Source organism: Entelurus aequoreus, linkage group LG22 (genome assembly GCF_033978785.1).
Source record: "Entelurus aequoreus isolate RoL-2023_Sb linkage group LG22, RoL_Eaeq_v1.1, whole genome shotgun sequence".
NCBI lineage: Eukaryota > Metazoa > Chordata > Actinopteri > Syngnathiformes > Syngnathidae > Entelurus > Entelurus aequoreus.
Window position 1 is genome coordinate 4136458 of NC_084752.1, and position 26810 is coordinate 4163267.

Consider the following 26810-nt stretch of genomic DNA (forward strand, 5'->3'; position numbering starts at 1 on the left):
TCGGATATAAAAACCCCGGATGGTTTCTTCTCAGCGATTTTACCTACCTTAATGTCCTCGGGGCGGTTGACCTCCTCGCGCTTCTCCTGCAGCTTCTTCAGGATGCCCTCCAGCGTGCTCTCCACGGGGGGCTTGGGCACCTTCTCCTGCTGGGTCTTCTTCTCCAGCTGCGAGCCGAAGCTCTTGGGCAGCGTGTTGCTGCGCTGGCGGGTCAGAGGCGGGGGATCCTCCTCGGACTTCATCAGCTTGTGTTCTGAGGCGAGGAAAAAAAACGCGTCTTAATCAGGCATGTCCCGATCCGATATTGATATCGGTGCGATACCAGCATTTATTGACTGATATTGGCTTGTGTCTAAAATCTCCGATACAAGCAGTCCTGTTTACTAGTGCAAAGCTGGACAGCTAGTTAACATCTAAATGTCCTCCAAGAAGCAGACAAGGTTGGTCTTTTCCTCTATTTTAGTCAAGTCATTTACGAAAAGTAAACATGCTAGAAGGAACTAGCAGCTACACAACAGCTAAGCACAATAGCCCACAAACTAGACGTAATAAGTGTCCTTCATTGAACAACATTGCAGTCTAAAACAGAACATTTATCAATGTAAGTATCAAGTAATTATAGTTGCATTCTACTTACACATGCAAAGTCTCCAAAGCAGAAGTGTATTAGAAAGTCTCCAGTAACAAACGTGTCTGCATCATTCTACTCATGCATTTTAATGCTTTTAATTTAATGCCAAAAAACAAATGAACATTCCTATTGAGGTTAATTTGTACGGAGCCCCTAAAGGGACATGGGGGAAAAAAATTGTTTTAATAATTTATTGTATTTGTTTTTTAGACATGTATTTCGTGCGCACGAGAAACATTTTATAAGTTATATAAAAAAAAAGAAGTCATAATTTATAAATCAATATTTTTTAGAGAAACTTTTTATAAAGTTATATAAAAAAATATATATAAATTTTTTTTTAGACATGTATCTCGTGCGGACGATAACCTTTTTATAAAGTTATGTAAACATTTTTTTTTTATAATTTGTATTTTTTTTTTCTAGACATGGAGCTTGTGTGCAAGAGAAAGTTTCTCGTGCGCACGAGATACATGTCTAAAAGACACTTTTTATAAAGTTATATAAAAATAAATATTTTTTAATTTAAAAAAAAATTTTTTTTTTTAGACATGTATCTCGTGCGCACGAGAAACTTTCTCTTGCACACGAGATACATGTCTAGAAAAAAAAAAAAAATTATAATTTTTTTTTTTTATATAACTTTATAAAAAGTTTCTCGTGCACATGAGAAACTTTCTCTTGCGCACGAGATACATGTCTAGAAATTTAAAAAAATAAAATAAAATTGTAAAATATTTTTTTTTATACAACTTTATAAAAAGTTTATTTTGCGCACGAGATACTTTCTCGTGCGCACGAGATACAAGTCTAAAAAATATATATATACATATATATTTTTTTTTATTTTTTTTTAGACAGAGAAAGAGAAACTCTCTCGTGCGCACGAGATACATGTCTAAAAAAAATTAAATAAAAATGTATAAAAAATTATTTAACTTTTTTTTCCCCCCATGTCCCTTTAGGGGCTCCGTAAATGTGTGTCTTAATTGTGAAAGCTTTTTTTTTAACACCGAATTTAAGTAACTGAATTTTTGGCGTTTAAATTTTGGGAACTTAATTTTTTTTAATTTCAAAATATCCTGACAATTTCATTGAATGAACATTTGTGAGCAAAATCAGTTTTGTCAGAATAATGTGTTTTTAAAATTGAGTGTGTAAAAATTGAGTGTACAAAAATAATTGTATAAAAATTGGCAACCGTGTCACGTGACTTCAAACCTGAGACAAGATTGATTGCTTCAGTCTTAATTTAGCAGAAGTGGGAACATTTTTCTGCACTGAATTTTAAGCACACCAAATTTTAGAGCGGTGTATTTTAACAAAAATCCTTTTTAAAACACACATTTTGCTCACACATTTTTTTATGCAATGAAATTGTCCGCATAATTTGATGTAAAAAAAATTCAGATCACAAAATTCAAACGCAAAAAATGAAGTTAAATAAATTCTAACGCTCAGACACTTTAATGTCCACACATTATTCTCTATTTGAGTAATTTCACTTCATCAAACCTTTTCTAACATTCTACACTACAAAATAATGAAATTATGTGCAATAATTCCTGCTGATATCGGGTTCGTATCGGTATCGACCAACACCAAAGACTCTAATACCGCATTGGAATTGAAAAAGATGTATCGGGACACTTCCAGTCTTCGGGTTACCTTTTAGTTCTTTGCGCAACCTGGCCAGTTCGTTGACCCATCGGAGGACCTCAGAGTTTCCAGCCTTGTCGCTGTGGGAAGGCTGGATAAAAACAAATAATAGACAATGAATGAGAGACTATTCCTTTGGAACTAAAATAGATCATCCATAGTGAAGTGAATGATATTTTATTGATAGTTTACATAGTGAAACCCATTATTTACATTTTTTAAGCTACATTTAAACCAATGTGGGAGCAGGTGGATAAAGAGTCTTGCCCAAGGACATAACAGCAGTGACTCGGGAGGGCGGAAGCGGTATCGAACCTGGAACCCTCAAGTTGCTGTTCTACCAGCCGAGCCACTCCATCCCTGATACTATTATTCAGTTCAATTCAGTTCCAGTTTCAGTTTGTATGGAACATGCATACGATACAATGTAATGCATCACATATTTCCAGTTGTTTCATTACAGCACGTCCGAAAAGGAGTAGGAAGAAGCTGAGCTTATTTAATCCTACCCCCTTTTCATATCATAGCAATTTTATCCCATTTCTTTGTTCTCTCTAACATACGGAGCCCCTAAAGGGACATGGGGGAATTTTTTTATTTTATTTTTATTTTTATTTTTTAGAATACATATTTTTTTATGTATCTCGTGCGCACGAGATACATGTCTAAAAAAATAAAAAATAAAAGTATACATTTTTTTAATTTTATTTTTTATAACTTTATAAAAAGTTTCCTGTGCGCACGAGATACATGCCTAAAAAAATACAAAATAAAAGTATACATTTTTTTTAATTTTATTTTTTATAACTTTATAAAAAGTTTCCTGTGCGCACGAGATACATGCCTAAAAAAATAAAAATTAAAGGAAACTTTTTAAATTTTATTTTTTATAACTTTATAAAAAGTTTCCTGTGCGCACGAGATACATGCCTAAAAAAATAAAAATTAAAGGAAACATTTTTTTTAATTTTATTTTTTATAACTTTATAAAAAGTTTCCTGTGCGCACGAGATACATGCCTAAAAAAATAAAAATTAAAGGAAACATTTTTTTTAATTTTATTTTTTATAACTTTATAAAAAGTTTCCTGTGCGCACGAGATACATGCCTAAAAAAATAAAAAATAAAAGTATACATTTTTAGTTTATTTTATTTTTTATAACTTTATAAAAAGTTTCCTGTGCGCACGAGATAGTTTCTCGTGGGCACGAGATACATGTCTAAAAAAATAAAAAATAAAAGTATACATTTTTTTTAATTTTATTTTTTATAACTTTATAAAAAGTTTCCTGTGCGCACGAGATACATGCCTAAAAAAATAAAAAATAAAAGTATACATTTTTTTTAATTTTATTTTTTATAACTTTATAAAAAGTTTCCTGTGCGCACGAGATACATGCCTAAAAAAATAAAAAATAAAAGTATACATTTTTTTTCATTTTATTTTTTATAACTTTATAAAAAGTGTCCTGTGCGCACGAGGTACATGCCTAAAAAAATAAAAATTAAAGGAAACATTTTTTTTAATTTTATTTTTTATAACTTTATAAAAAGTTTCCTGTGCGCACGAGATACATGCCTAAAAAAATAAAAAATAAAAGTATACATTTTTTTAAATTTTATTTTTTATAACTTTATAAAAAGTTTCCTGTGCGCACGAGATAGTTTCTCGTGTGCACGAGATACATGTCTAAAAAAATAAAAAAATAAAAGTATACATTTTTTTTTTTTTTTTTTTTTATAACTTTATAAAAAGTTTCCTGTGCGCACGAGATAGTTTCTTGTGTGCACGAGATACATGCCTAAAAAAAATAAAAAATAAAATAAAAATTATAAAAAATTTAGGGGCTCCGTACTAACAGAACAGTGAATAAATAAATAATATACCATAGAAAGTAAACAAATATTGAATACACAAATAATCTTAATCTCAAAAGAAAAAAAAAGTGTTCAAGATGTTCATCCTAATTCTTGTTGTGTGTACTTTGTGAACACTTGTAGTTTGAACAGTCTTTTAAAGTGAATCATATTGGCGCTTTGTTGGATTTATTTGGTTAACCCATTCCATTACTTAATTCCACACACTGATATGCTAAAGGTTTTAAGTGTCGTACGTGCATACAAATGTTTTAAATTACATTTTCCTCTTAAGTTATATTTCTCCTTTCTTGTTGAGAATTGTTGTACATTCTTGGCTAGCAGGTTACAGTTTGCTTTGTACATCATTTTAGATGTTTGCAAATGCACCAAATTGTTGCATTTCAATATTTGTGATTCAATAAATAAAGGGTTTGTATGTCCTCTATATCCAACATTATGTATTATTATAATTGATCTTTTTTGTAACACAGTTAGTGAATGTAGCGCACATTTGTGGTTATTTCCCCATATTTCTACACAATAACTCAGATATGTAACACTAGTGAGCAGTAGAGAATATGAAGTGATTTTTGGTCTAGAACATGTTTTGCTTTATTCATTGTTGACGTGTTTCTTGCTACTTTATGTTGTATATTTTTCACATGTTTCCAGTTCATTTCATCATTTATTATTACACCCAAATATGTGTTCTCCTTTACCCTTTCAATATCTACTCTATTTGTATTTGTGTTTGACTTTCTCTCCTACTGTTACCAAATAGCATTATTTTAGTTTTACTGAGATTCAAAGATAGTCTGTTTTTGTCAAACCATCTTTTTAATTTGTTAATTTCTTCTGTTATTATTTGTATTAGCTTCTGTGTGTTCTCTCCTGAACAAAACGCTGTTGTATCATTACGGATCAACTGATAAGACAATGAATGAGAGACAATTCCTTTGGAACTAATAGATAATCAATACTATTATGGATCAGCAACAAACTGTTTCAAACGCATTTGTGAGACCAGACCTTGCTATGTGCAAAAACTGTTCCCACAAACTTAGAAGTGTTGAAAATGTCTCTGTCGCCTGACGAATTGAGATCATAAAAGGGGTCCCAATACTTTTGTCCGAACACCTACCCTGTATTTCCGCTCATCTTCAAACTTCTCCTCGAACCTGTGGATCTTCTTTTTGAGGACGTGGATCCTCTTGGTGAGCTGGGCTTGGGTCAGCTCCTCCTTGTCGTCGTCACAGGAGCCCAGCGAGGAACTCCTCCTGCGACTGCACAGCCACAACAACGTTGGAGTCATCACACCCCCCACGTCATACCCCCCACGTCTTCAAACTCCCGTCCGCATAATGACGGAAACGGCGCCCACCTGCTGAAGGAGTGGGCGTTGGGCGGCGACGGAGGCACTTCGGTGTCGTCCAGATACTGCTGGCACTGTCCGTAGCCGTAGAAGCGAGGGGACGGCATGGGGTCGCTGTCCTCCTCCAGCAGCTGGCGAATCAGCAAACCTCCGGCGTGCGGCGACAGGCGAGCCTCCTCGCGGTCCATGCTGTCCCTCCGCAGGGACGAGAAGGCCGGTACCGGTTCTGTTTCGACACACAAACAAACATGTTATGATAGGACCCTTTTTAAAGAACAAGTCCATCTAAATTATACTTCTTTTTATTTTGCTGTTACAAATTGCCTATTTAATGAAAATACATCTAATCTTTTTTTGATTAATACAGAGCCCCTAAAGGGACATGGGGGACATTTTTTTTAAATTTTTTAAATTTTATTTATTTATTTATTTTTAGACATGTATCCCGTGCGCTAAATTTTTTTTAATTTTTTTTTATAACTTTATAAAAAGTTTCTCGTGCGCACGAAAACTTCTAATTCATCCCAAAGGTGTTCTATCGGGTTCAGGTTAGGACTCTGTGCAGGCCAGTCAAGTTCATCCACACCAGAGAATAGAAATATTTAGTTAAAAAATTCCTTTAAAAATGTATAATAAATTGCCGTGGTGAAATTTTTTTTAAATTTTTTTTTTAAACTTTATAAAAAGTTTCTCGTGCGCATGAGAAACTTTTTATAAAGTTTAAAAAAAAATTAAAATTTTTTTTTAATAATTGTTTTTTTTTAGACATGTATCTGTGTGCACGAGAAAGTTTCTCGTGCGCACAAGATAAATGCCTAAAAAAAACCAATTTATAATTTTTTTTTAGACATGTATCTCGTGCGCACAAGTTATGAAAAAAATGAAAACATTTTTTATAATTTTTATTTTATTTTACATGTATCTCGTGCGCACAATAAACTTTCTCGTGCACACGAGACACATGTCTAAAAAAAAAAAGTATACTTTTTTTTTTTATAACTTTATAAAAAGTTTTTCGTGCGCACAAGAAACTTTCTCGTGCGCACGAGATACATGTAAAAAAAAAACAATTATAAAATTTTTTGTAATTTTTTTTTTCTAAAAAAAATAATAAAATAAAATAAAAAATAATTATAAAAAAACAAAATTTCCCACATGTCTCTTTAGGGGCTCCGTAGATTAATTACATGTTTTTATTTTTTTTTATTTGAGCAAATTCTGCTTACTAAAAAATTTCACCACAGCAAATTATACATTTTTAAAGGAATTTTTTAACTAAATATTTATATTCTCTGGTGTGGATGAACTTGACTGGCCTGCACAGAGTCCTAACCTGAACCCGATAGAACACCTTTGGGATGAATTAGAACGGAGACTGAGAGCCAGGCCAACATCAGAGTGTGACCTCACCAATGCGCTTTTGGAAGAATGGTGGAAAATTCCTATAAACACACTCCGCAACCTTGTGGACAGCCTTCCCCGGAAGAGTTGAAGCTGTAATAGCTGCAAAAGGTGGACCGACATCACATTGAACCCTATGGGTTAGGACTGGGACGAGAAGGCCGGTACCGGTTCTGTTTCGACAAACAAACAAACATGTTATGATAGGACCATTTTTAAAGAACAAGTCCATCTAAATTATATTTATTTTTATTTTGCTGTTACAAATTGCCTATTCAATGAAAATACATCTAATCTTTTTTTGATTCATTACATTTTTATTTTATTTTTATTTTATTTGAGCAAATTCTGCTTACTCGAAAATTTCAGTACAGCAAATTATTATACATTTTTAAAGTAATTTTTTAACTAAATATTTATATTCTCTGGTGTGGATGAACTTGACTGGCCTGCACAGAGTCCTAACCTGAACCCGATTAGAACGGAGACTGAGAGCCAGGCCAACATCAGTGTGTGACCTCACCAATGCGCTTTTGGAAGAATGGTGGAAAATTCCTATAAACACACTCCGCAACCTTGTGGACAGCCTTCCCAGAAGAGTTGAAGCTGTAATAGCTGCAAAAGGTGGACCCACATCATATTGAACCCTATGGGTTAGGAATGGGATGGCACTTCAAGTTCATATGTGAGTCAAGGCAGGTGGCCAAATACTTTTGGCAATATAGTGTATCATATTTTCTATTACATATATTTTATAGATGATTCAATAAGCTATACTGTAAATGCTATTATTCAATATAATGTATATACCTATATATACATACATACATGCAGTACATACATATATACATAAAGTACATACATATATAGTATACATACATATTAATACATCTACATATTGTAAATAAATATACTGTACATATATACATATATATATATGGAGAACATATATATATAATATATATATATATATATATATATATATATATTATATATATATGGAGAACATATATCTACATACACACACACATTTCTCCCCAATCTTATATTATTAATGTGGAATGAAATATGCAAATTAACAAGCTGCACACTGCAAAAAGTCAGTGTTCAAAAACAAGAAAAAAATATAAAAAAATGAGGGGTATTTTATTTGAACTAAGCAATATTACCTGCCAATAGAACAAGAAACAAAACAAGTAAAATTAGCTAACTTCAATGAACCCAAAAAATACCTTAAAATAAGTATATTCTCACTAATAACAAGTGCACTTTTCTTGGTAGGAAAAAAAAAGAAACCTTTTTGCTCAATATGTTGAAAAATATCTTGACATAATGATATGCGCTCAGCATTACATTTCTTGAAACCAGCAAACTTATACTAAAAACTAATTTATTGTTCTTAATGGAAAGGCAACAAGGCAAGCGCTTGTTACTCTCGGGGTCTCCTAGCCGCTCAGGCAAATCATATGGTCTAAAAATGCATTTTTCCATGGATAACATGACATCATCGCATCAAGTGCGTGCTCTTTCAGTCAATTAGTGCACATATATACAGCCCGGCCTCCCGGCCAAAAATGTTTTTTTAATTGTAATTTTGAAGAATTTATCTGAATGTGCATGAACTATTTCTGTTCAAAATTGTTAGAAATGTCACATGTTTAAATATTAACTGTCAGTTTACTGTACTGTGCCAACTGTACTACTATATGAGTACCTATTTTCTATTGTTTCATTGAAAATAAAACAGCAAAGTCCATTTGGCTGTCATCTGTTTTAATTATGAGACACAATTGTGTCAAAATCATGATTTTTTTTTTGTTTATGCTTGAAATAAGAAATGATTACTTTTCTACTTGTGAGTGTTGATGACACAGCTTTGCAACAGTTGATATTCTAGTTTCAAGCATGTTTTACTCAATATAGCTCATAGAATCTCAGCTACAAGCTGTAATATCTTACTGACATCATTTCGGAGCAAAACACTTAAAACAAGTAAAAGACTCTAACATAAAATCTGCTTAGTGAGAAGAATGATCTTATCAGACAGAAAAAAAGCAAATATCACCCTTATTTGACATATTTCATCTTACTTAGATTGCAGTTTTTGCAGTGCAGACCAGATGCAAGAAGTTTTTGTATCATTTATGTATGACAAACTAAAATGTGTACAACCAAACTACAACCGAATTAGAATGAAACACAATGTTCCGGTGCTGGATATTTAACTTCACATAACGTCTAAGTCCTCGCTACAGTTGGACGAATGAGAACATTTTGTCCAGCGGCGTAACACTGAAACCTCTGTGGTCACATTCTCGTTGCTCGGAAGTCAAACTAAAGTAAGACGTGTTTGCGATGGCCAGGTTGAAAGCGGCGGAGAACAAAGCGTTGCTGTAGTAACATCCTAAATCTTCCCTGTTGCTGGCAAAAACAGTGGACAAGCGTGACCCTAGTCGCCCCCCCCCTGCCTCTTTTTAAAACTCCAGTGGGAAAACTTCCACGGGTGCAGATGTCGTCAAGAACGGACAGGCCACGCCCACCGCCATTCTCTACTTATCCCCTCTTGTTGCCGTCTCCACTCAGACAGTAGTTATATGCCCGCTCTATTAATAAGTCCTGCCTTCTCTCTTGGCGGGATAATGTCAGAGCGTGACACCCGCTGAGAGGTACACTTTGTTCTTTCGTGGCCGCGCCGTATGGCGGGACATTAAATATGTGCACAGGAGATAACGGGAGCCAAAACTGCGGACAAAGTGTATAAATAAAGCAGATGATTTAGCAAGAAATGAAAGTGAAGTGGAGTAACTCGGTCTGGAAAGGAGCCCTGCTGCGTACACTGCAACGACTGAAATCTAAGTAAGATGAAATATGTCAAATAAGGGTGATATTTGCTTATTTTCTGTCTGATAAGATCATTCTTCTCACTAAGCGGATTTTATGTTTTACTTGTTTGAAGTGTTTTGGTCCTAAATGATGTCAGTAAGATATTACAGCTTGTTGCTGAGATTTGATGAGCTATATTGAGTAAAACATGCTTGAAACTAGAATATCAACTGTTGTGTCATCAACACTCACAAGTAGGGATGTCCGATAATGGCTTTTTGCCGATATCCGATATTCCGATATTGTCCAACTCTTTAATTACCGATACCGATATCAACCGATATATGCAGTCGTGGAATTAACACATTATTATGCCTAATTTGGACAACCAGGTATGGTGAAGATAAGGTCCTTTTTAAAAAAAATTAGTAAAATAAGATAAATAAATTAAAAACATTTTCTTGAATAAAAAAGAAAGTACAACAATATAAAAACAGTTACATAGAAACTAGTAATGAATGAAAATGAGTAAAATTAACTGTTAAAGGTTAGTACTATTAGTGGACCAGCAGCACGCACAATCATGTGTGCTTACGGACTGTATCCCTTGCAGACTGTATTGATATATATTGATATATAATGTAGGAACCAGAATATTAATAACAGAAAGAAAAAACCCTTTTGTGTGAATGAGTGTAAATGGGGGAGGGAGGTTTTTTGGGTTGGTGCACTAATTGTAAGTGTATCTTGTGTTTTTTATGTTGATTTAATTTAAAAAAAAAACAAAAAAAAAACGATACAGATTATAAAAAAAACAATACCGATAATTTCCGATATTACATTTTAACGCATATACCGGCCGATAATATCGGCAGGCCGATATTATCGGACATCTCTACTCACAAGTATAAAACTACTTTTTTTAAGTAATCATTTCTTATTTCAAGCATGAAAAAAAAAATCATGACTTTGACACAATTGTGTCTCATAATTAAAACAGATGACAGCCAAATGGACTTTGCTGTTTTATTTTCAATGAAACAATAGAAAATAGGTACTCATATAGTAGTACAGTTGGCACAGTACAGTAAACTGACAGTTAATATTTAAACATTTAACATTTCAAACAATTTTGAACAGAAATAGTTCATGCACATTCAGATTAATTCTTCAAAATTACAATTAAAATGTTTTTGTCCGGGGGGCCGGGCTGTATATATGCGCACTAATTGACTAAAAGAGCACGCACTTGGCGCGATGATGTCATGTTAACCATGGAAAAATGCATTTTTAGACCATATGATTTGCCTGAGCGGCTAGGAGACCCCGAGAGTAACAAGCGCTTGCCTTGTTGCCTTTCCATTAAGAACAATAAACTAGTTTTTAGAATAAGTTTGCTGGTTTCAAGAAATGTAATGCCGAGCGCATATCATTATGTCAAGATAATGGCACTAGCTCAGGGGTCGGCAACCCAAAATGTTGAAAGAGCCATATTGGAGCAAAAATACAAAAACAAATGTGTCTGGAGCCACAAAAAATTAAAAGCCATATTACATACAGATAGTGTGTCATGAGATATACATTGAATTGAGATGACTTAAAGGAAACTAAATGAGCTCAAATATAGCTACAAATGAGGCATAATGATGCAATATGTACATATAGCTAGCCTAAATAGCATGTTAGCATCGATTAGCTTGCAGTCATGCAGTGACCAAATATGTCTGATTAGCACTCCACACAAGTCAATAACATCAACAACACTCACCTTTGTGCATTCACGCACAACGTTAAAAGTTTGGTGGACAAAATGAGACAGAAAAAAAAGTGGCATAAAACACGTCCTAGAAAGTCGGAGAAAGTTATACATGTAACAAACTAAGGTGAGTTCAAGGACTGCCAAAATTAGTAGGACAAAACGGCGCTCGCCAAATACTCGAATGAGTGAAGCATGTTTAATACAAACAGTGTGCTTTATAACAATTAGGGAGGTTTGTGTCATGTTTGTCCTCCTACAGAAAGCATATTAAAACAAAAAATATATATTTTTTCCCCTCATCTTTTTCCATTTTTCATAGATTTTTTAAAAAGCTTCAGAGAGCCACTAGGGCGGCGCTAAAGAGCCGCGGGTTGCCGACCTCTGCACTAGCATTTACTTCATTTAAGAATATTTTTCAACATATTGAGCAAAAAGGTTTTTCTACCAAGAAAAGTGCACTTGTTATTAGTGAGAATATACTTATTTTAAGGTATTTTTGGGTACATTGAAGTTAGCTAATTTGATTTGTTTCGGAAAGTCTTGACAAGCCAAATTTTCTTGTTCTATTGGCAGATAATTTTGCTTAGTTCAAATAAAATACCCCTCATTTTTGTATTTTTTTCCCTTGTTTTTGAACACTGACTTTTTGCCGCGTACAAAAACCTCAAAACTTGTGGTTCCATTTGGAAACCAACCAAAATTGTTGGTAAACATCTAAAAATCGCAATTATCGTACTAGAAGCTTAGCGCTACTGTATTTTGAAGAAAATGATCGTACATATCCGATTTCACGCTGCTCAGGAACTGTTACCAGATGGGAAATGAAAAATTATTATAACAAAGGCTTGAAATTAGCATATATTGAGGAAAATCATCATACATATCAGATTTCACATTGCTCTAGAACTGATACCGGATGGGAAATGACAAATTACCGTACCAGAAGTAAAACATTATCGTATTATCTGGAAAATTATTGTACATACCCGATTTCACGCTGATCAGGAACTGTTACCAGATGGAAAATGACAAATTATTGTACCAGAAGCTAAACATCGTATTTTCTGGTAAATGATCGCACACATCTGATTTCACTGTGCTCAAGAACTGTTACCAGGTGGGAAATTACATAACATCGTACGAGAAACTTGAAATCAGCATATTTTGAGGAAAATGATCATACATACCAGCTTTCACATTACTCAGGAACTGATACTAGATGGAAATGACAAATTAACGTACCAGAAGTGAAACATATTTTACGCTGCTCAGGAACTGATACCAGATGAAAAATGACAAATCATTGTACCAGAAGTTAAACATCGTATTTTCTGGAAAATTATCGTACATACCCGATTTTATGCTGCTCAGGAACTGTTACCAGATGAAAAATGACAAATCATTGTACCAGAAATTAAACACCGTATTTACATGGGAAATTACCAATTATCGTACTAGAAGCTTAGCGCTACTGTATTTTGAAGAAAATGATCGTAGATATCCGATTTCACGCTGCTCAGGAACTGTTACCAGATGGGAAATGAAAAATTATCGTAACAGAAGGTTGAAATTAGCATATTTTGAAAAAAATCATCGTACATATCAGATTTCACATTGCTCTAGAACTGATACCGGATGGGAAATGACAAATTACCGTACCAGAAGTGAAACATTATCGTATTTTCTGGAAAATGATCGTACATACCCGATTTTACGCTGCTCAGGAACTGTTACCAGATGGAAAATGACAAATTATTGTACCAGAAGCTAAACATCGTATTTTCTGGACTTGCGACATTTTTACTGTGCTCAAGAACTGTTACTAGCTGGGAAATTACATAACATTGTACGAGAAACTTGAAATCAGCATATTTTGAGGAAAATGATCATACATACCAGCTTTCACATTACTCAGGAACTGATACCAGATGGAAATGACAAATTGCCATACCCGAAGTGTCGTATTTTCTGGAAAATGATCGTACATTTAACTTGAACTTAAAACTCGATTTTACGCTGCTCAGGAACTGTTACCAGATGAAAAATGACAAATCATTGTACCAGAAGTTAAACATCGTATTTTCTGAAAAAAGATCGTACATACCCGATTTCACTGCGCTCAGGAACTTTTACCAGATGAAAAATGATAAATCATTGTACCAGAAGTTAAACATCGTATTTTCTGAAAAAAGATCGTACATACCCGATTTCACTGCGCTCAGGAACTTTTACCAGATGAAAAAGAACAAGTTATTGTTGCAGAAGCTAAACATTATCGTATTTTGAGAAATATTATCGCCTAGGAATCGTTGCTATGGTAAAACCTTACCACAGAACATGTACAGTTTATCTTAAAAATCATCTATTGGCAGAACAGCGCCCCCCACCTGCTGCTTGTATCCTGTTTGGATTTGCTAATACCAACGTATTTAAGTGTCAAGTTTTTGTCCATCATGGGATTTTTTGAAATTTTTGATAGTACATCGGACAGAGGGTGAAATTGTCGTTGAAATACAATAATTATTGTACTTCTGCCATGCTAACGCTGCAGTTATATTAGTCATTAATAAAAATGGCAATACTTGCAAAGCATTTTTTTTTGTATATGTATGAAATTAGCTGAAATTTAATTCAAGTAAAATTCCGAAATGATCAAGCGGAGGTAGCAAAAACGTCGGGACTTGCGACATTTTTTTCAGGCAGTACATGTAAAATAAAATACCAAACACAACCTTCCTGGTGGAGAGAAATCATGAGACTCGGAAAGGATGTTAGAGGAAGAAGAGACGGGAGTAAAAACAACCCTGAGGAGAAGCCAAGCGTCTGTAAAAACATCCAACGTATCAAAAAATAAAAACATGTATTTTTCTTAGCTGTGGTGACTTTGCTCAAATTGCTCCACGTACGTGCGGCTTTATCAGCCAGCACTCGGGTGAAAACGCTCTATCGCGCCGTTTATGACCTCGTGCGGCCTTCTGGATAAAATCCTCATAAATCAACGCTGATGCTTCCAGACGAAGTGGACTAATGAAAACACAAAACACGCCGGCGTGCCATTTAGAAAAAGGTTGTCAAGGGCGACACAATGTTCCCGATCACTCAAGCACGCTGCAGAGCTGAGGAAAACCATCGCTCGGAACTTTCTACATTGGACGGCTTGGAAAAATATTTGCACATGTCCTGCTTGTCCTATCATCTGCATGCAAACATGACGTGATCGTAGGGGTGTGGCGCTACACAAAAATGTCGGTTCGGTACGTACCGCGGTTTAGAGGTCACGGTTTGGTTCATTTTCGGTACAGTAAGAAAACAACAACATATACATTTTTGGGTTATTTATAGGGATGTCCGATAATGGCTTTTTGCCGATATCCGATATGCCGATATTGTCCACCTCTTTAATTACCGATATCAACCGATATATACAGTCGTGGAATTAACACATTATTATGCCTAATTTGGACAACCAGGTATGGTGAAGATAAGGTACTTTAAAAAAAAAAAAGAATCAAATAAAATAAGATAAATAAATTAAAAATATTTTCTTGAATAAAAAAGAAAGTACAACAATATAAAAACAGTTACATAGAAACTAGTAAATAATGAAAATTTGTAAAATTAACTGTTAAAGGTTAGTATTATTAGTGGGGCAGCAGCACGCACAATCATGTGTGCTTACGGACTGTATCCCTTGCAGACTGTATTGATATATATTGATATATAATGTAGGAAGCAGAATATTAATAACAGAAAGAAACAACCCTTTTGTGTGAATGAGTGTAAATGGGGGAGGGAGGTTTTTGGGGTTGGTGCACTAATTGTAAGTGTATGTTGTGTTTTTTATGTGGATTTAATAAAAAAAAACAAAAAACAAAAAAACAAAAAAAACCGATACTGATAATAAAAAACCGATACCGATAATTTCCGATATTAATTGTTTTTAAAAAAAAAAAATTTCTTTAATTTATTTTTTTACATTTTATTGCATTATCGGCCGATAATATCGGCAGACCGATATTATCGGACATCTCTAGTTATTTATTTACCAAATTTGCAAAATCTTCCACCAAAAATATTTTTCTCAGTGTAATATTTGATGTGAAGTAATGGGAACCTTGGATAGGTCAATAATTCATAATAACATTGATTTTGATTCAATATTATGTTTTGAGCAATGACAGTTTGAAAGAAAAAAAAACAGCTTTGTTTTATTAGTCGACATTGCAACCTTTTCTAAATTACATTTAACCTTTAAGCTTTTTTTTATTTCACTTTTGTTATGTTTTTGTTTATTTGAATAGTATTTTTAGAATGTGCCGTGGGCCTTTAAAGGCCTAGTGAAATGAATTTTTTTTATTTAAACGGGAATAGCAGATCCGTTCTATGTGTCATACTTGATCATTTCGCGATATTGCCATATTTTTGCTGAGAGGATTTAGTGGAGAAAATCGACGATAAAGTTCGCAACTTTTGCTCGCTGATAAAAAAAAACCCATGCCCCTACCGGAAGTAGCGTGACGTCACAAGCGGTAGTGCTGCTCACAATTCACCGTTGTTTACAATGGAGCGAGAGATATTAGGAGCGAGAAAGTGACGATTACCCCATTAATTTGAGCGAGGATGAAAGATTTGTGGATGAGGAACGTTAGAGTGACGGACTAGAATGCAGTTCAAGAGATATCTTTTTTCGCTCTGACCGTAACTTAGGTACAAGCTGGCTCATTGGAATCCACACTCTCTCCTTTTTCTATTGTGGATCACGGATTTGTATTTTAAACCACCTCGGATACTATATCCTCTTGAAAATGAGAGTCGAGAAGGCCAAATGGACATTAACAGTGACTTTTATCTCCACGACAATACATCGACGAAGCTCTTTAGCATGAGCTAACGTGATAGCATCTGTCTCAAATGCAGATAGAAACAAAATAAATAAATCCCTGACTGGAAGGATAGACAGAAGATCAACAATACTACTATCAGGAGACACCGAACCAAACACTGGACATGTAAATACACGGTTAATGTGTGTCGAAGCCTAGCAATGCTGTTGCTAACGACGCTAACTTAACAACAGGACCTCGTCAGAGCTATGATAAAAACATTAGCGCTCCACCTACGCCAGCCAGCCCTCCTCAGCTCATCAACACCCGTGCTCACCTGCGTTCCAGCGATCGACGATGCGGTCGGCGGCCCGGAGACGTAAGAAAGTCAAGGTGAGTTCGCCGCTAGCGCGTCTGCTATCCAGCAAAGTCCTCCTTGTTGTGTTGCTACAGCCAGCCGCTAATACACCGATCCCACCTACAACGTTCTTCTTTGCAGCCTCCATTGTTCATTAAACAAATTGCAAAAGATTCACCAACACAGATGTCCAGAATACTGTGGAATTATGAAATGAAAACAGAGCTTTTTTGTATTGTATTCAATGGGGAAGCCATACCTCTGTTCCCCGGGCTACGTCACGCGCATACGTCATCCTCCAAAGGCTTTTTCAATTGGAAGTTTAGCGGGAAATTTAAAATTGCACTTTATAAGTTAACCCGGCTATCGACCACGCAGTCTGATAGTTTATATATCAATGATGAAATCTTAACATTGCAACACATGCCAATACGGCTGGGTTAGATTAGTAAAGTGCAATTTTAAATTTCCCGCGAAATATCCTGCTGAAAACGTCTCGGTATGATGACGTTTGCGCGTGACGTCACGGATTGTAGCGGACATATTGGGACAGCATTGTGGCCAGCTATTAAGTCGTCTGTTTTCATCGCAAAATTCCACAGTATTCTGGACATCTGTGTTGGTGAATCTTTTGCAATTTGTTTCATGAACAATGAAGACTGCAAAAAAGAAAGCTGTAGGTGGGAAGCGGTGTATTAGCGGCCGGCTGCAGCAACACAACCAGGAGGACTTTGAGTTGGATAGCAGACGCGTTACCTTGAGTATGCAGCTTTGGCTTCCAAACATTTGATCGCCTGCCCGTACGTGCGTGCCGCTATGTGCATGTCACGTACGTAACTTTGGGGAAATATATGTGCTGTATGAACTTTACGGAGGTGAACGCTACTTTGGGCTGTGGGATTGAGTGTATTGGCGGGTTATATGGACGGGAGGGGGGAGTTCTTTGTTATGCGGGATTAATTTGTGGCATATTAAATATAAGCCTGGTTATGTTGTGGCTAATAGAGTATATATATGTCTTGTGTTTATTTACTGTTGTAGTCATTCCCAGCTGAATATCAGGTCCCACCCGCCTCTCACAGCATCTTCCCTATCTGAATCGCTTCCACTGCCCTCTAATCCTTCACTCTCACTTTCCTCATCCACAAATCTTTCATCCTCGCTCAAATTAATGGGGTAATCGTCGCTTTCTCGGTCCGAATCGCTCTCGCTGCTGGTGGCCATGATTGTAAACAATGTGCAGATGTGAGGAGCTCCACAACCGGTGACGTCACGCTACTTTTGGTACAGGCAAGGCTTTTTTATCAGCGAGCAAAAGTTGCAAACTTTATCGTCGATGTTCTCTACTAAATCCTTTCAGCGAAAATATGGCAATATCGCAAAATGATCAAGTACGACACATAGAATGGACCTGCTATCCCCGTTTAAATAAGAACATTTCATTTCAGTAGGCCTTTAAAAAATGTTTTAAAGGCCCACAGCTAATGAGCTGTGGGCCGCAAATGGCCTCCGGGGCACACTTTTGACACCCCTGCTATAGATAATAAAAAATTTAATGTGATAAATCTATGGATAAAAAGCAGAGCCTGGCGACGGATGCGCGTTTATCATAACTCTCTCTCTCTCTCTGTCTCTGCCCCTCCCTCACCAATGCTGCTGCGCACACAATTAGTTTTGTTTTTAACCCCTTCTTAACCCTGAACGTACATTGAAAATACACGCAACCCTAACTCAAAATGCCGGACATTTGAGGCATTTAAGAAACTCCGCCCTGACAGCTCCGCAAAAGAGGACATGTCCGGTGAAAAGAGGACGTATGATCAGTCTATCCTAGCCCGTTAGCTGCTAGCATGCCGTGTGTTGTGCCTCGGTGTGCATTGTTTACACAACGTGCATTACGCTACTTAATATGTGGAAACTCGTTCGGTACACCTCCGAACCGAATCGGAACCCCCGTATCGAAACTAGGGATGTCCAATAATTGCGTTAAAATGTAAAATCGGGAATTATCGGTATCGTTTTTTTTTATTACCTGTATCGTTTTTTTTTTTTTTTTTTTTTTTTTTTTAAATTAAATCAACATAAAAAACACAAGATACACTTACAATTAGTGCACCAACCCAAAAAACCTCCCTCCCCCCATTTCTTTCTGTTATCAATATTCTGGTTCCTACATTATATATATAAATAATGATAAATGGGTTATACTTGTATAGCGCTTTTCTACCTTCAAGGTACTCAAAGCGCTTTGACACTATTTCCACATTTACCACACTGATGGAGGGAGCTGCCATGCAAGGCGCTAACCAGCAGCCATCAGAGGCAAAGGGTGAAGTGTCTTGCCCAAGGACACAACGGACGTGACTAGGAAGGTAGAAGGTGGGAATTGAACCCCAGTAACCAGCAACACTCCGATTGCTGGCACAGCCACTCTACCAACTTCGCCACGCCGTCCCAAAAAAAAAAGAAAGTAAAACAATATAAAAACAGTTACATAGTAACAAAAAAACAAATATAACAAAAAAAAAATATATCAATATATATCAATACAGTCTGCAAGGGATACAGTCCGTAAGCACACATGATTGTGCGTGCTGCTGCTCCACTAATAGTACTAACCTTTAACAGTTAATTTTACTCATTTTCATTCATTACTAGTTTCTATGTAACTGTTTTTATATTGTTTTACTTTCTTTTTTATTCAAGAAAATGTTTTTAATTTAGTTATCTTATTTTATTATTATTTTTAAAAAGTACCTTATCTTCACCATACATGGTTGTCCAAATTAGGCATAATAATGTGTTAATTCCACGACTGCATATATCGGTTGATATCGGTATCGGTAATTAAAGAGTTGGACAATATCGGAATATCGGATATCGGCAAAAAGCCATTATCGGACATCCCTAATCGAAACGGTTCAATACAAATACACGCACCATTACACCCCTAGTATCTGCCAATATTGAAGGCTCTACAACAGACCTGGGCAAAGTAAGGCCCGGGGGCCACATGCGGCCCGTTGAGCTTTTCAATCTGGCCCGCCGGACATTCCCAAATAATTTTTTTAGATCTTTAAGATGGAAAGTGTAGCTGCCATTATGATGTGCAGTCATGTTTTATAATGACTGTAAGTCTTCAACTATACTAAGTATTTCAATGGTCGGAATCTGCGCTTACGGATGATATACCAGTTACTATGGTCATCTAATTAGTTATTATGGTCATCTAATTAGTTACTATGGTAATCTACGTCACAGCAGTTCAGATGAGGCACCAAGCAGTGTGGGCGGGAAGCGTTTCCACAGACGCGGAAGGAGATTTTCACAACAAAGTTCTAAAGCTTAGTGATATATAGAATAGAATATAAATTATTTTATTGATCCCTGGGGGAAATTCAGCAAATATCAGGTATATCAGATTGTAGGTGGGTTTATTTTGTACCCTTCGCGTTCATATTTCACTGTTTGTTGCGTTTAACTTGATTGTAAAATATGTGGATCGAAAGGGGGTGTGACATTCATATGGTGTCAATATTCAGTGTTTTATCCTTCATAGAAAAATGTAAAATTCCATTACGTTTTTTAAGGTGGTCTGTCATAATGTTTTTAGCATTCAATCAGACATTATTGTGAGGTTTTCTATTACTGTTCCTAAAAATAGATATACCGGCCCCCAGACACATTTTTTTCTTTAAATGTGGCCCCCGAGTCAAAATAATTGCCCAGGCCTGATCTACAATCGGTAAGGCAACAAAAGTGAAATAGTTGGATTGGGGCACCCTTTAACTACTTTTATTAAGTAGGATCATTTATTAAACAGGATGTGTGGTACAGTACACAATATTTTGGATTTCTATTAATAAAAGTGTATTGTACCCATATTGATGACGTGTTGGCACCCTTTTCTGTAAGCGCTTATGAATGCCGTAAGATGGTGACAAAAGTTACTTTTCTGTGGCAAAGCAAAGAAGAAAGTGTGCCAATCGTCCTCCATTGTTGTTTGTTTACACTGCGGCCTTCCTCAGTAGTGAGTCAGCGCCGCTATAATAATAGCAGTGGTATTATTCATTGTCGTACTGTATAATTGGGCCCGGAGGGTATGGCAGGACACCTTTGTCCCAGTAGACTTGGTGCCAGGGACTGTCATGGTGACCCGACCGTCGCCTCTGTCCTTGTGCGTCTGCCAGCAAAGCCACTTGGCGTATGAAAAGCTTCTTGTGGCTGCCGAGGCGTCCTCTAACACAATCTGCTGCCTTCTCTTCATTAGTCCTTTTTTTACCATTTGGGTTATGCTCACTGTCTAAAACAAGGCTGGGCAAATATTTTGACTCGGGGGCGGCATTGAGAGAAAAAATGTGTCTGGGGGGGGCCAATGTGTATAAATGATATATACACATTTAGCTGTAAAAATCTGCTGTACAGTATGTGTGTTTGGCTAATACCAGAAGTCACAATGTCCCATAGAGTTCTATAAAAGTTATGACAGACCACCTCAAAAAAACGGAATGGAATTTTAGTTTTTTACTGAATGGGACACCCAAAATGTACGTTAAAATAAAGAAAGTGGGATTCACAATATTAACTATGAACCATAAAACATTGAATATTAACAACTCATGAACGTCGCTCCTCTTTTACTCCTCACACTGCAAAAATTCCAAAAATGAGGGGTATTTTATTTGAACTAAGCAAAATTATCTGCCTATAGAACAAGAAAATTCGGCTGGTCAAGACTTTCCAAAACAAGTCAAATTAGCTAACCTCAATGGACCCAAAAATAGCTTAAAATAAGTATATTCTGACTAATAACCAGTGCACTTTTCTTGGTAGGAAAAAAAAAAGAGACCTTTTTGCTCAATATGTGGAAAAATATTCTTAAATTAATTAATGCTAGTGCCATTATCTTGACATAATGATATGCGCTCGGCATCATCATTTTTTTTTCCTGCTTGAAATAAGAAATGATGACTTTAAAAAAGTAGTTTTCTACTTGTGAGTGTTGATGACACAACAGTTGATATTCTAGTTTCAAGCATGTTTTACTCAATATAGCTCATCAAATCTCAGCAACAAGCTGTAATATCTTACTGACATCATTTAGGACCAAAACACTTAAAACAAGTAAAACACTCTAACATCAAATCTGCTCAGTGAGAAGAATGATCTTATCAGACAGAAAATAAGCAAATATCACCCTTATTTGAGATATTTCATCTTACTTATATTGCAGTTTTTGCAGTGTGCTGTTTGTTTGCTGACTTTTTGCTTACTTCCTCTTAGCTCGGGTGTGCATGCGAGACGAGGCATCAACAGGCAATGTGTAATTACAATGTTACACTGCAGGTTTACTACGTGACTTATTTGTCATCGTTCCCGCACGGACCTCTCTTTTCAAACACTTACTAGCTTTTTTTCCTTTTGCTTAAATTTTAAACCCCTGCAGCGCCTTTCTTTTTCTTTTTTTTTTTTGAACACGTGGCACCAACCTGTTACTCATCATTCCTGACATGTGGCGACTGTCGAAAAACAATCCTAGCGTGGGCCGCATGGCGACTGTGCACAACTTTTACTAACCAGCACGTCCATACCAGCCTGAAGCAAACACAATGCTTGAGTTTGTTCCAGATCATATGACTACACACTTGCAACGAGCATGGAGAGGAAGCTCTAATGGAGTACTTTGAGCTCGTTTGTAATACTAATATTAATATAAACGAGCGTTTAAAGACAAAAATGACGGAAAAAGCAAGCAAGGCGAGGGTTTCCTTACCTTAAACACTGCAAAAACTGCAATCTAAGTAAGATGAAATATCTCAAATAATGGTGATATTTGCTTATTTTCTGTCTGATAAGATCATTCTTCTTACTGAGCAGATTTTATGTTGGAGTGTTTTACTTGTTTGAAGTGTTTTGCTCCTGAATGATGTCAGTAAGATATTACAGCTTGTTGCTGAGATTTGATGAGCTATATTGAGTAAAACATGCTTGAAACTAGAATATCAACTGTTGTGTCATCAACACTCACAAGTATAAAACTACTTTTTTAAAGTCATCATTTCTTATTTCAAGCATGAAAAAAAAAATCATGATTTTGACACAATTGTGTCTCATTATTCATCATCATCAATATTTATTGCAGACCTTAAGATCCATTTAAACATATAAAAACAGAATACAATACATTAAAAACAAAACAATAAAACATAAAAATAATAAAAACATAAAACCCAAATGTCATCTGTTAAAACAGATGACAGCCAAATGGACTTTGCTGTTTTATTTCCAATGAAACAATAGAAAATACGTACTCATACACTGCAAAAAGTCAGTGTTCAAAAACAAGAAAAAAAAATACAAAAGTGAGGGGTATTTTATTTGAACTAAGCAAAATTATCTGCCAATAGAACAAGAAAATTTGGCTGGTCAAGACTTTCCAAAACAAGTAAAATTAGCTAACTTCAATGAACCCAAAAACACCTTAAAATAAGTATATTCTCACTAATAAGTGCACTTTTCTTGGTAGAAAAAAAAAGAGACATTTTTGCTCAATATGTTGAAAAATATTCTTAAATTAAGAAATGCTAGTGCCATTATCTTGACATAATGATATGCGCTCGGCATCGTGATTTTTTTTTCATGCTTGAAGTAAGAAATTGTTACTTTGAAAAAGTAGTTTTATACTAGTGAGTGTTAATCTTAAGGCCCAAGCTGTTTGTTTACATGCTCTTTTTCATTTCTCTTTGCTATTAGGGATTATTGGACCCTAATTCGAATAAAAACTAAGAATCATCTTTTTATATGATGTACTTAGTCCATAAGTACACAAATGTGTACTTTATGTTTAGTGACATGCTAATTCTTATTTTTACACTTTTTTTTCTCCAAATTCCATTGTATGTTATACTCTTCTGACACCACCAGATGGCAGTATAAGTGTCCACGTAAGCGGCCGTAAGACCCCAATTTCAGTAGTGTACACAATTTTGGAAATAAGAGCTAAAAGGTGTTGTCCACGCATGTGGACACTAAGCCTTTAGAGTTAATGACACGGCTTTGCAACAGTTGATATTCTAGTTTCAAGCATGTTTTACTCAATATAGCTCATCAAATCTCAGCAACAAGCTGTAATATCTTACTGACATCATTTAGGAGCAAAACACTTAAAACAAGTAAAACACTCTAACATAAAATCTGCTTAGTGAGAAGAATTATCTTATCAGACAGAAAATAAGCAAATATCACCCTTATTTGACATATTTCATCTTACTTAGATTGCAGTTTTTGCAGAGTATACCGTATTTTTCGGACTATAAGTCGCAGTATTTTTCATAGTTTGGCCGGGGGTGCGACTTATACTCAGGAGCGACTTATGTGTGAAATTATGAACACATTAGCGTAAAATATCAAATAATATTATTGATGTCATTCACGTAAGAGACTAGACGTATAAGATTTCATGGGATTTAGCGATTAGGAGTGACAGATTGTTTGGTAAACGTATAGCATGTTCTATATGTTATAGTTATTTGAATGACTCTTACCATAATATGTTACGTTAACATACCAGTTGGTTATTTATGCCTCATATAACGTACACTTATTCAGCCTGTTGTTCACTATTCTTTAGACATTTTAAATTGTCTTTCAAATGTCTATTCTTGCTGTTGGCTTTTATCAAATACATTTCCCCCCAAAAATGCGACTTATACTCCAGTGCGACTTATATATGTTTTTTTCCTTCTTTATTATGTATTTTCGGCCGGTGCGACTTATACTCCGGAAAATACAGTAGTAGTACAGTTGTTATTAGGGATGTCCGATAATATCGGCCTGCCAAAATTATTGGCCGATAAATGCGTTAAAATGTAATATCAGAAATGATCGATATCGGTTTTTTAATTATCTGTATCGTTTTTTTTATTTTTTATTTGTTATTTTATTTTTATTAAATCAACATAAAAAACACAAGATACACTTACAATTAGTGCACCAACCCAAAAAACCTCCCTCCCCCATTTACACTCATTCACACAAAAGGGTTGTTTCTTTCTATTATTAATATTCTGCTTCCTACATTATATATCAATATATATCAATACAGTCTGCAAGGGATACAGTCCGTAAGCACACATGATTGTGCGTGCTGCTGCTCCACTAATAGTACTAACCTTTAACAGTTCATTTTACTCATTTTCATGAATTACTAGTTTCTATGTAACTGTTTTTAAATTGTATTACTTTCTTTTTTATTCAAGAAAATGTTTTTAATTTAGTTATCTAATTTTATTATTTTTTTTTAAAAAAGGACCTTATCTTCACCATACCTGGTTGTCCAAATTAGGCATAATAATATGTTAATTCCACGACTATATATATCGGTTGATATCGGTATCGGTTGATATCGGTATCGGTAATTAAAGAGTTGGACAATATCGGAATATCGGATATCGGCAAAAAGCCATTATCGGACATCCCTAGTTGTTATTAGTGAGAATATACTTATTTTAAGGTATTTTTGGGTTCATTGAGGTTAGCTAATTTGACTTGTTTTGGAAAGTCTTGACAAGCCAAATTTTCTTGTTCTATTGGCAGATAATTTTGCTTAGTTCAAATAAAATACCCCTCATTTTTGCACTTTTTAATTCTTGTTTTTGAACACTGACTTTTTGCAGTGAATATAAATTGCATTGACATCTTTTTGCAAGAAATGGCTTGTGCAAGTGTGCACGAGGTGTTGTTTACTCAAAGGCTGCACCCTTGAGATATTCTCCTGAGAACCAGCATCTGCACATGACATGTAGTTTTTTTTTTTGTTTTATTTTATTTTTTTTAAGGAGTAAAAGACAATGTCCACTGCAGTGGACGCTGGTTCTCAGGAGGATATACTATAGTAGACTAGAAGATCCGTCCCTGATCAATCCTGCAGCAACGCTTACCTCCCCAGTTGCTGTTGTCCTGGCCTAGCGTCGTCAGGTCCAGCCGAGGCACGTCCTCGCAGCTCGCCTTGTCCCGCTCGGGGTCCGAGCCCCGCACCTCCCCGCCCCCGCCGAGCCTGGGGTCGCGAATGGCGGGCGACTCCTGGATCTTCATCCTGAGCGTCTGCACAACCATGAGAGAGAAAAGTAGAGGAGCGTTCAGCTACGGCCACTTGAGGGGGCGAGCTGGCGAACACACTCTTTAAGTTGAGGCGAGCGCACACACGGGGAGAGGAGGAGGCGGGGCCCGGCACGCCATTGGACGCGGGGCCGAGCCAAAACATCCGCCCATCTGCTTGTGGATGGACAGGCCAGGGTGGGAGTGTTGTGGCTCCGCCCTCTCTTCCTTCAGCCTCCCTCCCTCTCTCTCTCTCTCTCCTTCTCGATTGCCCACCCTGGACTTGTTTGTCTCACATCAGCAGGAGGGGACGGGTGGTAGGAGAAGAAAAAAAAGAAAAAGAAAAAAGGACAGATTGTGAGCCAGCACACGTAGGCTGACTGGGTCATTTTTTTTCTTTTTCGGCCGTTAGACAAACAAATCTTACTGAAGATAAGACGCATTAATACACAAAAGAACACACACAACTTGTAAACAACACGTCCAGCTTGTAGAGGTTGTGTATTTAGAGCGTGTCCGCGGATCACTTCGCACCAAACTGATGGGGTTTCATTTCCTCTGTCTGGGCGTGGGACCAGGCTATTTTTAGGGAAAAGCAGATCCGGGACTCAGCGCTACTAGACCTCCTAAATGCCACAGGCTACTTACTGGAAGGGTGGCACTTGCCACAGGCTACTTACTGGAAGGGTGGCACTTGCAGCCAATTGTTTTGAACACGTCCCACAGCACATGCTTTTCCTCTGTACCAGGTTCAAACTGTAGCCATTATGTACCTTCAAAAACTGTACTGGCAATCATTTAGTAACATTATGAACTATGAATTATGCAAGAATTAGAGTTGAACTTGAATTGTACAAGAGTTCTAGGTTCCATTCTAGAGGCTAACCTTTCCTGTGATAAAATGGCAACCAAGGTAATCAGAAAGGTTAACCAACGAGCGAGATTTCTCTACAGAATCTCCTCTCTGGTCAACAAAAGCACCTTGAGGATTCTGGCGGGAACTCTCGTTCAACCCTTTTTCCATTACG

The 26810-nt window shown here is 36.1% G+C and overlaps 1 protein-coding gene across 6 annotated transcripts in view; it reads right to left on the minus strand.

The window, feature by feature from the left end:
- The window catches only part of fam13a (family with sequence similarity 13 member A), a 183306-nt gene that overhangs the window by 16154 nt on the left and 140342 nt on the right, over positions 1-26810 (minus strand). For all 6 annotated transcript variants that reach the window (XM_062032615.1, XM_062032614.1, XM_062032613.1 and 3 more), the window contains 5 exons: positions 25626-25788; positions 5532-5748; positions 5292-5433; positions 2300-2381; positions 48-253 (listed from right to left, as the gene is read on the minus strand). In XM_062032615.1, the coding sequence (XP_061888599.1) occupies positions 48-253; positions 2300-2381; positions 5292-5433; positions 5532-5748; positions 25626-25788 (810 nt within the window). The remainder of the gene's footprint in view (positions 1-47; positions 254-2299; positions 2382-5291; positions 5434-5531; positions 5749-25625; positions 25789-26810) is intronic.